We start from the raw sequence: 18,431 nt of genomic DNA, 5'->3' as shown, positions 1-18,431 counted from the left end.
ATGAACCGATCAGTCGAGTCATTCTGGGCGAGTTACTGTCCGTCCTCCTGGCACACGGGAGACAGAAGATAAAGAAAGAAGGAAGGGGTGGATACAGGGTCAGTGAGAGATTGATGAGGTCAGGAAGTGTGAAAGATTAAATATTCTAAAAAGAGAAGAAAGAGGAAAAATGACTTGGACTGGTCATAATGTAAAAAAAGAAAAGGACGAACTGAGACAGAGGAAAAGGAGGGCACGGAAAGTTAGAGAGATGGGGCAGCGAAGAGTGAGGGTAACAGTGAAAGATGGAGGAAATAAGCAAGGTTGAAAGACGGGGAGGAATGAGAGAGACGTCAAAAAGAAAAGGTGTGGACGTGCTGGGAGTAAGATGGATGGGACAGAGAGCGATAAAGAAGCTACGGTGGAGGAAAAAAAAAAAAAAGAAGGATGGAGGTGGAGATAAGAGAAGGATGAGAGACAGAGGACAGAGACGTGAGAGGCTGACAGGATGATATGAGTATTTTAGGAGGTGAGGGCATATAAAGCATGGAAATCTGGAATGAAATGAATTCTGCACATTTCAGGAGCGTATTACCATAAAGGCAGAGCAATCACTCAGGCCTCCGCTACAAAGACGCTCCCAGTTTAATATGTGTGCATGCGTGGGGGGGGGGAATCGGCGGCGTACGACACACAAAGGCGAAACATCGAGCATAAAGACGTTTGCGTTTAATATCTTACAATAACTTAACACAATTTTAACTTTAGGATAAAAATCCTTCTGGTGAAAATCCAACCCCTCGTCTCACGCTGACACAGCCGAGACGTTGATCGACGCGCGAAAATTCCCGATTCTCAGTCAATTAAGCCGCGGGAATTTTTTGGATGATGAGAACGGCGTGCGCCATTCTCTCGCGAGCTATAAATCCAAAGAATGGAAATTACGGTGAGTAAAGAACACTTGTGACATTTTGGGAAATGCACCTATTTGCTCTCGCTTCGGGTGAGATGAGAAGATTGATATCATTGTCAAATCTGTCTGTTAAATATGAAGTCACAGCCCCGAAACACTTAAGCAGGATTTATGGTCTGTCTGAACTGAGTGTTGAATGGTCAGGGAGCATCGAAAACCCGTCTCTCTCTCTCGCTCTCTCTCTCTCGCTCTCGCTCTCTCTCTCTCGCTCTCGCTCTCTCTCTCTCCCAACACACACATTTTCAATGTCAGACAGGGCATGTCTGTCTTGACTGCATGTTTCCAGAAGCAGTGATCCAGCATCCAGGCCCGGCTCTGGCAATGAAAGACCTGCTTTTCTGTTTCTAGTGGGGGGGGGGGGGGTCCCCCCCCTTATTAATCAGTTGTTGTATCAAACTTTATTTATAAAGCTCTTCTCATGCACGTCGGTACAATTCAAAGTGCTTCACAGGAAACTGATGTGACAACAAAACAGATGAGATCAGGAAATACAACAAAATACTTTATCATCGATAAAAAAAGATTGAAAAAAAACTACATACACAATATGAAAATTTAAATATAATCAAAGCTAAAAGTGACTTTAAGATGGAACAATAAAGCCAGAAGTTACTAAGTTAAAGTAATAATATGACAAGGCAGAGGGAAAACTCATCAAAAATGAAACAAAGTTAAAATCAAAAAAAACATACAAATAAATTAGGAGGAAGAAGACATACAGCTACTGAAAGAAAAAGCAAATTGAATAAGTTTAGAAAATTAATAGAATTTATTTAGAGTGAAATGTTTAATGTGCATTGGTCAGTGCTGAGATAGACAACGTAAACATTTGCATCCATGTGAGAATATCCATTTATTTAGAACTCCCACATGCAAAGTGCTGCCTAACACGTGTTGAAATAAAATGAGAAAACTAAATTAAAAGAATTTACTTTTAAGACATTTAAAGATGAGAACGTATACTTGGGTACACCATCATTAACACACAGGCAAGTTTAGGGGCAGAAGATTAAAAACTCAACCCTTTTTTTAATCCTTGCCTACTTTCCCAGCACCAAGAGACATGTTGGACGGATGATTTCCTGTATTTTTCCGCATATAACCAATGTTAAAAGGTAGAAATTGTGTCGTTACAACGGATATGAGACTTTAGCAATAAAACAGAGATGATTAGATACATGAAAATAGCCTCACTCTGACAATTGAATGAAGATTGGGTGGTAGTTTGTTACTCTGAAAAGTAGTTGAGTTCATGTGCACTGATGAAGGAAAATAACACTTACTTTGTTCTTTGAGTGTTTGCATCATTAGTTTTCTCCTCTTTCTATTTGAGGTTAAAGTTTTTTTAATCTCCTTAAAAATAATTTTTGTACACGTTTTGTTGCTATGTGTGTATGACGTGTGCAATCGATCCATGTCCGAGTGTTGGCCTTGACGCGGCCTGTGATTGAGCTGGGATGTCTGTCGCACGCACTCAATTTCCGTTTTCTTTCTTTTCTATCGTCCACAAAGAAAAGTCTCATAACACCTCTGTCCCTGAAAGCCGTGAATCTCATTAGGAACTTGTGACTCATACAGCCGGTGACGTTTCACAGCAGGTAGAGGCTCTGGGAAGTCTCCCCGGAACTTTTGAGAATTCACAGGATGAAAGTGCCCCGCTGACAGGACGCGGTTTGGTGGGGGCTTCTCTGTTGTTTAAATGTGCCAAGAGTGGCCGGATTTAACCTCTCATCTGAAAGAAATGTCAAATGAGAGCAAACATTTTACTTTGGTTTTTTTTTCTGTATTTCTCTGTCTAATTAAAGGCTCATTTATGCTTAACATTAGAAAATATTCTATGTGGATATTCTCCTTAAAGCCTATGGTTACAGACAACCACAGCAGTACCACCACTGCCTGTGGGGGCAGTGTTGAGATTAGAAGTGCAAAACAGGCTCACAGAGCACTGCCACCCACAACACTTCCTCCCATTCAGGAACCTTCTCGACGACGATACGTTCACGTTTACACAGAAGAACTATTTACCTCCACACAGAAAGGATCCAACCCTTTGTAGAGGTCTCTAATAATCTGATTAATCTCCCACAAGTTCCTCCTAATGATTTCATTTGTATAGCTGGGAGATTACGATGGGGGTCATCATTTTCTGCTTATGCTCAAAGTGAGGAAGTAAATTATCTTAAATTAACCCCAATGTATTGGTGTTTCATTTCAGAATGGAGTCTACAGAGAAATGTGAAGTAGTGATACAGCATTTTAATGGAAAATACCTGAAAACCCCGCCAGGCATTCCAGGTGAGTTCTCCCTCCTTTGCTTTCCCACATCAGCCCAATCTCCATTTTTTTTTTTTTTTTGGTCCTGGAAAAATCATCACCTCTGCAGTAAGAAACCGCCTTTCTAATTCTATTATGGTAATATCTCCTCACAGATCTGGAGGACAGCTTGATAGATTATGTACACTGTGGTTTCTGACACCTGAAGCTAACTGTCGTGGCTCCAGCAGAAAAGCTGACGGTTGCATCGGTCTTTTCCTCCCTCTCTCTCTCTCTCTCTCTCTCTCTCTCTCTCTCTCTCTCGCTCGCTCTGTCACCATCTCCTCCTTCCCTCCCTGGTGGTGCTCTTGCTGCAGGCTGGAACTTCTTGGGCAGGAGAAAACCCTTTTAATATTCACGCTCATGCCTCTGTGCTGTTCTTTGCAATCTACTTAAGAGCTTGCACTCTCCCCTCTTTTCCTCCTCTGCTGCTGCTCACTGTTGCAGTGTCCTTTCTCCTTCCTATCGCTTCGCTGTCTGCAGTCACCCCAGACAGCGGCCAAGGAGAAAAGCAGGCAGGCAAAAGTGGGGGAAAAGAAGAAGGGAGAAAAAAAAGAAACTGTCTCAAAAGGGGGACAGATGTAGAGACAAGATAGCAGTGTGTTCACACAGAGATGTGTCTTTTAGGTGCTGTCCAGAGAAGCATTGCAGTTGCAAAAGTTAGGAGACAAAGGCTTGAAAATGTGGGAAACAGAGCAGGTCTCCAGGGGAAGAGGGCTGTCAGGAGGTGGCAGCGGAAAAAAAAAAAAAGTGAGTTGGAAGGGGAGTAAAGATATGAAAGAAAGTGTCGGAAGGAAAGGCCAGGATAAAGGAAAAAATGCTGCTTAAGCACTTTCGGGGCCAGGTGCTGCAGCGCTCAGTCTCCCCCGTGCGTCCCGGCAGGACGTGCCGGCCAGATAGGGCGATGGCGGGGAGATCTCCTTCACCGCTGTGGCAATTTTATTAACAACACTCACACATCCAACCAGCGGCACAGAAACAGACCCCATAAATCGCTCTCTGCCATCCAGTAATATCTCAGAGAGACTGGATTTAGAATCTCCATATGTGCTCAGCCACTGCATAGCCGGCAGCCATTAAAGGCAAGGTGAGCGGTTATATTGAAGTTGAGCCGTAATAGGAAACCTTTAAAGCTGTAATATCAGGCTGACCTTCCCCTTTAAGGGTCTATCTCCCCGCTGCTCAAGCTTTATTATTGTTAATGGATTGTTCAGGCTTGTGCCAAGCATGGAGATTTACCGCCCTGATCGAGGAAATCCTTCTGTGGAATTAAGAATGGTTACGTTTACAAGGTCCGCTCTGGTTCGTTGCTACTGTGGTCCCATCTGAAGGGTCTATCAAATCTTCCCCTCTCTTGTTTTACACCTGAAAATACAAACACTGCTGGCTGTGGAGAAAGCTGCGGTGAAAGCTTTTATTGTCCTTGATGTTGTTTAAGTTTATAATTGGATTTATTGGAAGCCACAAACATTTCCTTCAGAAGTCTCTCATGCGTTATTACTACTACCATTTTATTTCTAGAATTTTTATCAAGCTTCTGACTGCTACAACGCTGTTTTCACCGGCACTTGTGCACGCAAGTTGTTCAAACTCTGCTTCAACACGACGTTTTACCGCCTGTGTTCCTCGTCCTGTTTGACTTTGTAGCTTTTCCGAGTCGTTTCCAGGTTTTTGGAAATTAGGCAATTGATTACAATGTTAGGTGATACCGCTATGAATGATCTCCAAAACCTACAAGGTAATATTGTGTTATTGCCACGTTTCTGATTCTGCAATGTTCACTCAGATGTTCAATTCATGAATACTGATGAGAACAAGCTCCCCGGTTCATTGCTTTGATGCTTTTTTTTTTTACTTCCTCTCTACATTTCTGGCAGCGAAGCAGGGTTAACAAATCTGTTTTGTTTTTTTGTTCATTGCTTGTCTGTGCGTGTGTCTGTGTGTGTCTGTGTGTGTGTCTGACACTGTCCATGTTGACTTGCTGATTGTTAAATAAAGATTTCTGGACATTCTTTTGTTATCAAACTCAGATGTCCCTCTCCAGAAGACCCGGGGGCTTTTTTTCTGGTTGTTGTAGAGGCATGAGGGCTCTGTGTGTGTGTGTGTGTGTGTGTGTGTGTGTGTGTGTGTGTGTGTGTGTGTGTGTGTGTGTGTGTGTGTGTGTGTGTGTGTGTGTGTGTGTGTGTGTGTGTGTGTTTGCAGACAACTCCACAAGTGTTGTGTTCACACTCCATTTCTATTTGTTTTTGTGTTCACGTGCATATTCAAATGTCAGCATTTAAAAGCAGGTACACTTACGTGTGTGTGTGTGTGTGTGTGTGTGTGTGTGTGTGTGTGTGTGTGTGTGTGTGTGTGTGTGTGTGTGTGTGTGTGTGTGTGTGTGTGTGTGTGTGTGTGTGTGTGTGTGTGTGTGTGTGTGTGTGTGTGTGTGTGTGTGTGTGTGTGTGTGTGTGTGTCATTTTGGTGGTATTTCCCAAGAGCCCTTTGCTATGCAGGGCAGCTTCTTCATCCATCCTGCTTTGACAGCTCAGCGGCACCCCCCGGGGGGCTCCCACCACACACAGCACAGCAGGAGTGTGTTCGTTGGTGTGCCTGTGTGTGCGCGTGCCTGGTAATACTTGTGTGACAGCCATGACTACTACTGCACTGTGTGAGCATTGACACACACGCAAACCACATAAGCACAAATATGGTCACGCACCACTAACTTTGACCTGAGTGGAATGTCAACATCCACATAATGCTAATGAGAGACTTTTTCCTCCCGTTTGGCTTATAAACACACACACACACACACACACACACACACACACACACACACACACACACACACACCACATGCAAAGTAGCTATGGTAGCACACCCATTCACAACACTGTCAACATTCATGCTTGTGCATACACATGCACACACTTCTTGATTTCATGCAGCAAGCTCACTCCCCAGCCCTCTCTCACTCGTATCCAACAAGCCTCTGCGTTTGCAGCTTAGCCACTCAATCACACCGTGTCAAGAGATGTGGATGTGTGTGTCCACGTGTGTGTGTGTGTCTGAGTATATGGGAGTTGTTCTGGTTATCGCTGACCTCCTCCCCTCAGGTGTGTCCAGTGGCAATTCAAAAAGGATATTGAGTTGCAACCTTTCTGTCAGGAAGTAAATGTGTGGATGTCAGGTGCCAGGTCACGTGTAAAATCCAACTCACCACTGGAAAACAAATGAAAAGGAAGTCAGCATGTTGGGGAGGCAGTTAACGCCGGGTTACAGATAACAACCGTGAGACAGACGGTGAGGACAAACGCAGCAGATCGAAGAATTGTGAAAACGCTAACAGATGGCAGCTAATAGCCATAGACAGCCACCATGCACTTCCTGTTTAAATTTAAATGGAGTAACAGCGAACTTCCACGTGATTACATGAGATATTGAGTTGATGTACGGTGTAGAAGGACGATAGCAGATGGCAGCTAATGGTACTTAACTGCTTCCCTTTTCTTCTTGTTAAGACTTTAATGAAATTATATGTAATAATCTGTTTGTTAGAATTATGTTTTATGTATATATAAATATGTGGATTTGTGCATTTTTGAGATCTCTTCATGTCGTTTCACGTCGGATGAGAATCATTCATCAACTTTGAGATCAAACAGTAAAAAACAACAAAACAAAACATGACATAACAGAACCAGCAATATACTATCAACATGACTATACAGTGCATAGGTTTGTTTTGCTTCGCAGGCGCAGCAATGCCAATAGGATGGATTATATAGCCCGTTTGGTTTTAGCTTCTTGTGAAACATGGTCTGCTGTCATTCACCCTCTGACCTTTCCTACACTGTTTCAGCTGTGGTGTGACGGCCGGCCCGGTCAGTGCTGCAGCAAAGCAGCTATAACTTTCACTCAGATAGTTGTGTCAGCGTGAATAGGCAATCTTCCAGTGTCTACAAACATCTCTTGCCACATATATGTCTCCTGGATTTATAAGCTTTTTATTTTTTAAACAAGTATTCACAAATGACCAGACCAGGAGATGCATTGCTGCGTTGTAATACAGTCAAACGTTCTGTGTAAATAGAACAATAACGTTGCACGTTTATCAGAAATAAAAACACGACTGCTGGAATGACATGTTGCATGCCAAGAACTAGAATTGGATTCTTTACTGTGTGTCGCTGCAAGTTTCTACGCTCCATGGCACTCGCATATTGATACATCTAATCAGCGATCCCGGTCAGGTTTGTTTGGTGCGACTTGGTTGATATGAAAGGTGCGTAGCAGTCGTCCAACCAGCCAGTCACCGAGGCCTGCTTCAGCCGCCCGGCTCTGCCCACGTCTGATTGTGATTCAGAGAGAGGGACATGATCGATAGCCCTGATGGAGCACTACAGCTGTTTAGCAATTCTGTGCAATGCGGCAGCCGCTCTCCCCGACGCGCCCGTCGGCTGTGAGCGCACATACATGCACACATAAATAGAAGCTCATATGCATGCGCTGCACATGAACATGTGGACTAAGTACATGTTCTGTGTGGAAATACATGTACTGCATGCCATTTGTGATTTGAATATATATCTGTATCTATTATGCATTATATTGTGTTGGCTCCACGCACAAGCGGATGCACACACTCACGTAGACAATGTAGCCGCTCTGAGAAATGATCAACTTTGTGGTTGGAGGTAAGAATAAAAGAGTTATCCTTGTGTTTAGTGGATGTGGATTTACTCAATACACAAAATAAATGGAATTTATGAAATGTGACTACAGCAATAAACTATACTGAAGTGAGCCCAACAGGGACGCATTATGATTTACACTGCAACCCTGAGCGCTGGGAAAGTCAAAGGAAGCGCAGATAAAAAGTGATTTAATCCGCTGGCTCCACTGAGCCCCGCTGATTAAAGCCCTTCGTCCCACAATGCATTAAACAGCTTAGAGATGACACCCTATGGTAAATGTAATTCCAACCAGAGATACATTAGCCATTGTTTGGTTTTGGCAGGTGAATAATCTCATGTACATACCAAACGTCTGCAATAGCAGAGAACTAAAAAAAATATATATATATATCCATTGATATGCCGGCCGCATGTGCTGGGCTGCTCTCTCTGTGTGACTCAACTGAAGTTTCATCGTCAACAATGGAACGAGAGTTAAATAAACCAAGAGGTGTGTGTTCAGAAGGCCTGGATACAAGTAGTCTTCAAAAATGACAACCGCAGACTCTGATGAATCTGTCTCTTTGTTGAATGTTTGACTATTCAAAGTCCAGATTGAAAATGCAGTAATACACTCTTCTTCTTCTTCTTCTTCTTCTTCTTTTCTTTTCACTTCCGCCGTTGTTGCCTGCCTCATTGTCCCGCTGCCAATATGGCAGCAGAGCCAAGAGTCGTTTCCAATATTGTCCAATAGATGCTGGATAAATAATGAAAACCACATCAGGAAGCAGCCACAGTGGCCCTGGGAGATGGAACCAAGCGGAAACATGCAATATGTACAAGCTTTTCTGCTATTTCTCTTAGTCGTCTGGCATTTCTCTCTTTCACCTTATCTGTTTTTACAATTTCTGCTTCTGTCTCACTTTACTCTCTTTAACCGCTCTGTTAAACATGAAAAACGTTTTTCTCAGATCTTACAAAAACCAAACTATATCAGTATTAAATTTTATATTAGATGTAAATACTGATAACATTTACACTTTTCTGGCCGCACTTCATTTCTCTGCTCTGTGAGATACGAACCCCACTAAGGCTTCTGTATATCCACTATGTGTATGACTGGTGCCACTCCAGAGCACGGACTCTTTAAATAAAACACAGAGACAAGAAGACAGTGCTGGCCCGCCAACACTCGCTATTATCATTTGCAGAACACAGGGCCTGTGCCACTGAGAGTGGAGGGGCTGAGCTTTTGCTGGGGGTGCTGTCGTTGATAGAAAAAAAGATTCCCTCCCTGTTGGTAACTTCACCAAGGCAACCATGCCAAGATAGCATAGACAGCCCACGGTATTAAAACGTCCCTCGCTGAATTAAGGCAAGTCCCAAATCACTTGGTAAGTCACAAAAAAGCCCTTCTGAAACTGTCAGTCATACTCCAGTAATCTATGTTAATTTCTGCCATGCCTCCCACATTCCCCTGGCTAATAACTGGCCTGTCGGCGGGCCCGTTTCGCTCCCCTATGGCGTGTAGATTTAATGTGCAGCCAAGTAGGTTGGTGGCTCGGCTGTCAGCGTGTCAGAGCCACGGTAGCCTCTCCGAGCACGTGGTTCCCACCATGCATCTGTGTGTCGCGTGGGTGCCGATATGTGAATTGTTTTGCAGCTAATGTGTTCCTTCCTCTTTTTTGACAGAAACAAAAGGTCAAATCTATTACCCATTGATAATTCATTTACTGCTGCCGCCACCCGCCATAAACCCGCCATTTTTCTGTCTCCGTTTGTGATCGTCAGTGGCAATCAGACAGCTTTTCAATATAGCCTGCCACAGATAATAATTGACCACGAAACCTCCCTTTCAAATACACTTCTCAGGATATTGCATCATAATGAAATCTGTCCTCCGAGCGTGAACCTACCACCCCCCATCTCTGACTTCGCCCGCCTCCCATTAGAGACAGGACACACAGGAAGTTATTATTGGCATCCCCAGTAAATCAGACAGCTTCCTGAAAAAAGGATCAATTTCCCCCGATGCACTTTCTCATTATAACCTTATCTCGCCTACAGACAATAATCTGGATTTGTCACGCTTTGTTTGTTTTGCCACTGAACTGTATCATTCATGAGTGAAGCCAACGGCATGCGGTGAGAAATTGGAGGAGAGAGGAGCCGCTCTGAGTGGATCTGTCACTAAAATACAAAGTATTCACCTGCTGCAGCTCCCTTCCGCAGAAAATAATATAAGCCCTCTGATTGGCTTCGAAGTTTGTTTAGGCGGAGAAGAGGGGCACGAGCTCCTGAAGGGGTTCAGACAGGAACGATTGACTTTGCTCTCCACTCAACTCGGTCTAATGTGGAGCGAGAGACAGAACGAAGGAGAGTTGCTATGAGGAAAAGATACATAACGAGGGCGAGTAATGGAGAGGAGTACAGCGGGAGTGCATCGGAAAGAAATGGATTAGAGGTGGAGGAAATGTGACAGGAATAAGCGAGGAAGATAAAAGAGAACAGATGGAAAAGGGCAGCGAGGGGAAGAAAGTGATGGGTGGTTTAGGGAGCGGAGGAGAGGGGAATGAAAGTTGGATCAACCTGTGCTTTTGGAAGGTTATATTTGACTAAAGTTTAGGATGCTGCATCTCCGGCAGATGAGATAAAAGGATGACATTGGCCGTGCGACCGCTGCCTGAGCTTGACCCCGTGACCCCGGCCCAGCTGTCCACAATGTTGCTCTCCTTCTCTCACCCTGCTCACACCTCTCCTCGCACTTCCTGTTGTCCTTGCTATTATACTTTCTCTCTCCCTCCCTCTCTCATGCACCCGTCCCTCCTTTATCTTCCCTGGCGCCGCTGTCTTTCATCCCTCACTTTCCTCCTCATCCTTTCTTCTGCCCCCCCCCCCTGCAAATCACACATTGAGGCTCAGGCCTCCCTAATGCTCATCTACATTACTGGATATAGATGAGTGAACACACTATTAGTGTGAGCAAAATAACCACCTGAGGCCGCTATTATCAATGAGGAACATTTCCCCTCTCTTCTTTGTTTGACATGTGTTCAGTCTGCTCATTGACATGTTCCTTTATTTGCTCTGCTGCAAATTTAACAGCAGTTGGACAGCTGACAGTTATGACTCAAGTTTTTTTTGTTTGGTTTTTTTTTCCGTGAAGTTTTCAATTTTCTTTTTGGAAATCAAAATAAGCAGCAATAAGAGTGAAACCTAATTTTGGTTTGTTCAGAAAGTGCCTTTGAAAGTAAAATGTAAAACCCAGTTATCAAAAATACAACCTTTTACATTCTTTTTTTTCTTTATCGCAAATTGAGCTGTGCAGTCATGTGAGTCTAAGAATAGCAATATCTGTCTTTCTACCACTTTAGTCTGGAGTAAAATGTCTGCGCCAGTATTATATAGGCTGTCAGGTTTATGCAGTTGTGCTTTTCATGGGTAAAATCTTTACAAAACAGGTTGTCGTAGACATTTTCTTTACTCCTGGAATGTACAATACCCAGAAGATAATTTATAAATACACAGGTGAAGATCCTTTTCCCATCCCCACATCTTCCTTGATGTTAAAAATGTAGAAGATATATTTAGAGTGGAGTCACTGTCAGCTCCTTCCTGATCTGGTTACCTCAACGAGACAAGATGATTCAATAGGAACACTTTCATTGGTATGTTCTTGTAATTCAAGACGTTAGTAAAACTGTGTTGATTTTAACCATCATGGTATCATTGTTACGGCTTAAGGAGGTGTTGAGTTACCCAAGCATGACGTCAATCTCCCTTTTTACCACACCATATTATTCTTAGCGTGCTGTACAGTGGTGTAGTGGTTAATACTTTCGCCTCATGGCGAGGAAGTACTCAGTTTAAATCCGGATCTCGTTGGAGGGCGTTTTTGTGTGAATGGTTTGCATGTTTTCTCTGTGTGTGGTTTTATATAGTCTGATTTCCTTTATGTTAACTGGTGAGTCTGCATTGCACCGAGGTATGAATGTTGCTCTTAGTACGAGAAAATTATTTAATTAGCAAACTACTTGTTATTTTGGAGATTATCTGGCCATTTTAAAGTAACTAGTTTTCCAAAGATTAAAAGTTGAATCACTTTGCTTTTTTCCCAGAAGTTGTCCTAAATGAATACATAAGGCTGCTTGAGTGAAGTTAACTTATGTTTTTATAGATTTTGATGATTTATCCATACATTTTTATATATCGCTTTATCAAAATAAGAGTGGCAGAGGGCTGCGGTGAAGCCAGGGTTCACCCGGGACAGGCCACCAGTCCATCACAGTCAGTGGCTCCAATACAGCACAGGAAAAAATACACTTGAAAAATACCCTGATTATCTTTTTATTGCCAGAGAACGAGCAGAAATGCTCCAAATAATCACACAGGAATGTTCCAATTCATTTATCTGATTGGCCAGACTACGCTGCCTTGCAGCAAAAGTTGAGCCAGGTTTCTGTGCACCCCTGGTGGGCTGTCAGAGCAGCCGCAGTCAAATAAGTGAGTGGGCCGCTTTAATCTTGCTCAATCTTTTGGGGTTAATCTTCAGTCATGTTCTGCTGTGCGGTTCCAGACTCCAGTCAGGGTGAAGTACACAACGGTGATTTTATATATATGTATGGAGAAAACACAACGTAATTGGAGCGTTGTGTGGCCCACTAAATTCACTGAGGTATGGAGTGCCTAAGAATACACCTAAGTATACAGTCCATAAACACAAATATTAACAGAAATAAATCAGCGTTGTCCAATCGCTTCAGTTTCTGCTGATACCAACTACTGAAAGTCTGCTTTTGTACCAGCACCCAGTAAATTAGTTGCTTAAAGACATAATGGCTGTTAAGCAGAATTTATGAGTTTTTTATTGTAGATTTTCTTCTGTTAAGCTTTCAAATCATGTTTATTATCATTATCAAATGTTGTATTTTGTCTGTTTCATTCATCTCATGTAATTGGGCTTCTCGTCATCAGAATGAACTGTTGGGATGTGCAAGTCATCTTGATGGATCCCTCCATTCCAGGTTTTAGCTATCGGTCCTGAGGCAATGCATTTTCTTTCCAAAGAGTAATATTCCGGCTCCCAGCAGATACAGCAGGTCACAGAGCTCATAGCCTTCCAGCCAACCTGCCCATCCTCCAGAATGAAGATTAAGTTTGCTGAGGAGGATAATCATGCTCCAAGGTCTCTGTGGTATGCAAGCAATTCAGCAGACTTGCTTTCTGTGGTTCACTGGTCAACTCCTCTCCATCTCCTGCACATTTCATTATGAGGCACCAGAGTATCACAACACCTCGGTTTCAGCCTTTACAAATTTCAATTTCCTCCTCCTCTTCAGCATGTGTTAAAGGTGTACAGTACATTTGGAAAGTAAGAGAAATAGCGAGGTACAGTCGGGTCATCTGATGACCCAGAATTGACTGATTGTATCCTGAGAGTGCTTGCGTAAGGGAAGTAGAATGAAAAAAAGCAAAACAAAAAGGAGGCATCAGTTACACCCGGCCACGTCACTGTCACCGTCCCAGGACACAGAGGGCAGTGAGATAAATCTAACCGCTGGCCCCAAAATAGAGCACGAGCCTCCATTAGAACAGGACGCAGGCTGTGTGGGAACAAGCAGAGGTCACTGTGGTCAGCAGAGTTATTTTTGTAGTGCTACCGGACCTCCAGGAGTGGACGCCCATTCATTCATCCGATCGCCTGCCAGCAGGTTAGCGGACACACGCAGGCACACAAAAAAAAAAAGTGTACACACCTCGCATGCCCTGCCAGTGGAGCATCAGCGGGAGTGGGACAGCAGCCATTCAGGGAAATTTACTGTAAGGGTGCGCACGTGCGTGCATGCGCGTGTATTTATATCTATAAGAGCTGCATTTGCCAGCTCTTAAAGCTGAAAGATGATATGGAAACCCTCTTGGTTGCAGTGACTTCATGTCTCGCACAGACACAGTGTCTCTCTGTCTGTCTCATTCCCTACCTGGCAGTGCATCACGTCATGGTTAACAGCTCACACTTATTTCTGCTGGTTTCCTCTCAGCCCGTATAGATGATTTGCAGCAGCTTGCAGACATGAATGCACACTTTTTGCCAATCCCCAAAAAAACAAAGCCTCGGACAGCGGAAAGCAGAAAGCACACTAAAGGAACATTTTCTTATAGACTCTTTTTTTTCCCCCCGTCCTTTGTTCTTTCTTGGTCTTCCTCTCATACATCCACACACACCCACAAATACACACGCATCAATAGTCCATTAGGAGTGTGTTGCTTTCATTACCTCCAGCTAGGCCCTGAGACAGCCTTCAGAGTGGAGTACAGCGGAGCGGAGCTGGCTGCGATCACACTATATAGAGAGAGAAGTGTGGTAATTGCCAGCTCTGTGTTCTCTCTATCCTGTGCGTCAGGTGGAAAGTATGAATCTGTGGTATCTGGGGACTGCCCCTGCTGCGCTGCACCGCATCTCGCTACAACTGTCCGTCCCCCCACCGGGCACAAGTAATGGGGGGAAAACAGTGAGCTTATCGGCCTCAGAGAGTCCCAGCTACTGCCACTCTACCAATACACACCATCATGGGAATTAAAAAAAAACAAAACAAAAAAACAAGCAGGAAAAGACAGCAGAGGACCACTTAAAGATGTAACCTTCTTACAAATCTCACTCTTCATGTCTTGCTTGTTACACAGCAGTAAATGCTGTTACTGGAGGGGAGCTTCTCTTTTGAAGAGTAATGTTTTATTTGTCTTGTTTCATTTGCCAGGAGGCACAAGAAAGGGTCAGATACCATCACATCTGAGAGACGCTGGAATATTTCCAAGTGAAAATCCTCTCCCACATGTAACTGGAACATGATAATATCATATAATAGTAAAGAAATGCTTATGCTACTGAAAAGAAGCTTGAAGCAGTATCAAATGCTAGTTGAATATCCCCTGGAAGTCATTGTATTTAGGAGTTAAAGAAATTGGTACAAATCCAGAAGAAAATGGCTTTGTGATGGATGATGGTGCTGATATTGCTCTTAACACTTATAATTAATCCATCATCAAGAACCTGATCTGATTACCGAATGCCTTAGTTATTGGCAATAACAGTGTCGTGACTAATGTGTTATAAAGTAACACAACAAAGTTGGTGACCATCTATCTATCTTCTCGCCTTCTTTATCATTGGGTGAATACATTACCAACACAATGCTGACTTTGCTATTATTCTAATAATAAAATCACTGAAGCAGAGCACAGATTATCAATATTTTCAGGGAGTTTTTTTTTTTCAATCAACGTTGTTTTATGAATCAATTACTGCATCGGAGCATTAAAAAAAATAAACCTAAGCTGGGATTGTTTGTATTTGAGGGTGCTAATTTGATCATTTCTCCATCCTAACCGAGTGATTGTGAGAATCTGCATGTTGCCATGTCACTTCACATGCCAGAGAATGGCGCTCTACTTTCATTTGCTTTGAAAATAATTTCAAGGTGACTTTATCAATCTTGCATTCGGGCTATCACCACTCGTTTTCTTTCCCATTCAGGACCAGCTTCTGCTCTACCACCAATATGCAGTCTTAGATCCACACGAGCAGTAAAGATGCATCATATTCCGATGGCTGGAGGTGAACTTGTAACCAGTCGGTGGAGTCGGCCATGCATCATGCAGATTTTATGTAAATCGCTCCCATATAACCTGCTACGAGGGGAAGGAAAGGGAACTAGGAAAAGATGGATTTTGAGAAATCTAAACAAGTCTTAGTAAATAAAATGTCACAGATATGTTTAAAAATTAATCAAAAACAATGCCCTTCCATTTGGTCCTACGCAAGCCATTCATCAAAGAAAATGTATTATACCACAAAAGGCATCATTGCTTTAAGGCAAAATAAACAACAATGACTTATTTTCGCTTTGCTGCTGTTAATCATACCTGAGCTATAGAGTGTATAATGGTATTTGTCAATACGTGGCCTTTACCAGCCCCTAACATTTGTAGAGGTGCTGACTTAATGGCCTGTTTCGCCGCTGCAGCCATGATAATACTAGCGCAAGGTTTTCCCATTTACCGGGCCCCATCCTGATCCTCTTACACATAGACACGCAGATTTATGAATTACCTTGAGCTAGTCATATCTCTCTTTTAGCCCAAGACGTAATCTCGCCACAGATGCATCCAGATCAATTTTTCAGGATGTCTTATTTGCAGAGCGAGCAGTGGGCCGGCGCAGCAGGGGAGGTGGAGGGAGGAGCGGGGGTGTGTGTGTGTGTTGGGGGGGGGGGGGGGGTACAGTCAGGGTGTATCCAATTTCAGGCAGCAAAGCAAATGGCCTTGGAGATCAAGGATTATACAGCAGGTTTCTAAGTCGAGCTAATATTGATTCTCCGTGCCCCTGGTGAACTCCGGGTTGTACCTTCTGCATGTAAGCTTTTAAATGCTGCTGCCTTAATGGCCACCCCTTCGTCTGTACGGTCCCTGATCTATAAGGCCGCAGCAGCTGACCCCGATAAATATGGCCTTTTGTTTTCTCATAGAGGATTGTAGCACTCCGAGGGCCAGTAATTCAGTGGAACTGATTTTCTGATTGCGTATACTTTTCAGTTTACAGCTGGTGTTGCACCTGATGCTTCTGAATATGTTAAATGAGTGATTTCACAAAAAACTAAACAATTGTAAGCAGTTTTACTGTCAGTGTTTCAAGGATTTTGGCACCGTACTGTTTTCACTTTAATGCAAACTGGCAGATAAATAGCTGGCATAGCAGTATTTCACATAGCAAGGTGCATACATTAGGAAGACAACACGTCTGTATTTTCACTCATTTAAACTATTACGTGACTGTCTCTTATTACGATACTCCAGAGTGATTGCCAGATATTCATACTCTCATGCCAGTAAATTTGCCTCGTTGGATCGTCTCCACGATACAGCTGGTACTGATAAATGTCCAACCACCTATATGAAGACTTTTTGCCTCGAAGCTTTACATTTGAAATTCATATCCGTGGCTGTGCTTCGCTGTGAAAGCATTAATCATCCAGTTTTCATCACTTCTAATGCATTTTGATGTGCTCTCCCATACTGAGAAGTACTGTTGGCACCCCTCTGTGACTTCACAGTCTTCATCTCTTTCACCAGTCTGAGGCACAGAATTAAAAGTTTGCTATCCCGCCATTTAGCCATCTGCTCCACAACTTCTGCTTCCCTCCTATGTTCTCTCTCTCTCTCTCTCTCTCTCTCTCTCTCTCTCTCTCTCTCTCTCTCTCTCTCTCCATCGCACGTCCTTTCACACTTGTTCTGTCTCCCTTTCACACACATGCATTGTAAACCGGTGAATGCTGTACAGCCACGTATTTGAAGTTTGGTAATTGCTTTTTGGAAAGGCAAAGAAAAAGAAAAGCACATTACTTCAAAGTCTGATCATTTAACAATACTCCTACCCCCTTCTCTGTGAATAGGAGGAAGAAAGAAACAGGCGAGGGGGTTGAGAAGGGTGTTGGGATCTGGTTAAGTTGTCCAATAGGCCCATTATGAGGTAAAATCAACAGTGGGGATTGTTAGATGTGTGCTAGTGAAGGGAAACCGTGTCCAAATCCCCTTAGTTCTTACAGCCATCATAAACAAGAGTGGATTAGCCGGCAGCCCCCTGCTGGGCTAGTGAATGGATGAGAATGGGAAGTATGAGGGAGGCCGCTCCTCTCCAGCATTATCTAAATAACAGGCCAGGGAATTCAATAAGTACTGGCCTCATCAGACCTCATCAGCTCCCCCAATTAGGCTGCATCTCATAGCGGCTGGTGGACGAGTTGCTGTTGGTGACAGATGAGAGCCAGTGTGGCAATGCGCGCTTCCCTTAGCAGCCGTGCTGTGCTGCCTGACGTTCCTGGCATTGCTCAGGCAAAGACATTTCTGTGTGTGTGTGAGTGTTTGGGACAGGCGGGGCAATTGGGGAGGGGAGAACTGTAAGCACTGATGAATGTTATCAGTTTACCATCACTATTTACTTTGTTTTCTCACTGCTAATTTACAGCCTGTACCGATTGTCAGGCCCTTTTGCACCGTGCATCTGTCCTTGATGCTACATTGATGAGTCCCCGATAGCAGACCTAAACTTCAAGTAAGGCCTTACCTTCACCGCGCCGCTGTTTGTGAATCCCAGAGATATCGATGCTGTGCGTCAATATCTCTCCCCTCCCACATTACCTCCCTGTGTTTCCCCAAGGGTCAGGACATGTGAAGAAAAAACACCGCTCTCCCTCATCGATTGGGGCCCATTAATGCAAACCGAGAAAAACAAAGCCTTTCATCACGTCCGAGATGTTTAGGCAAGGACTTATTCAAAGTTGTTCTACACAGGTCAACCGTTCCCCCTGTTTATCGCTCGGCTATCGATGTCTCGGACGGGGCAAAGCTACTGAAGCTGTTTATTTCTCTCTGAAGAGGAATGTGTCTCAAACTAGTTCCACGTATTCTTGTTTTTATCTGTGAAAACTGAGAGGAAAAACAGCCGAGAACAGACG

General features: G+C 43.6%; 1 protein-coding gene across 7 annotated transcripts in view; it reads left to right on the top strand.

Moving 5' to 3' along the window:
* The window catches only part of LOC308122773 (RNA-binding motif, single-stranded-interacting protein 3), a 291,407-nt gene that overhangs the window by 221,867 nt on the left and 51,109 nt on the right, over positions 1–18,431 (top strand). For all 7 annotated transcript variants that reach the window (XM_080484833.1, XM_080484834.1, XM_080484835.1 and 4 more), the window contains one exon: positions 3,168–3,247. In XM_080484833.1, coding sequence (XP_080340959.1) covers positions 3,168–3,247 — 80 coding nt within the window. The remainder of the gene's footprint in view (positions 1–3,167; positions 3,248–18,431) is intronic.

This window comes from Lipophrys pholis, assembly GCF_963383615.2.
Source record: "Lipophrys pholis genome assembly, chromosome: 17".
NCBI classification, from domain to species: domain Eukaryota; kingdom Metazoa; phylum Chordata; class Actinopteri; order Blenniiformes; family Blenniidae; genus Lipophrys; species Lipophrys pholis.
The sequence above is the reverse complement of the archived record's forward strand: the minus strand, read 5'-3'. Positions and strand labels throughout refer to the sequence as shown.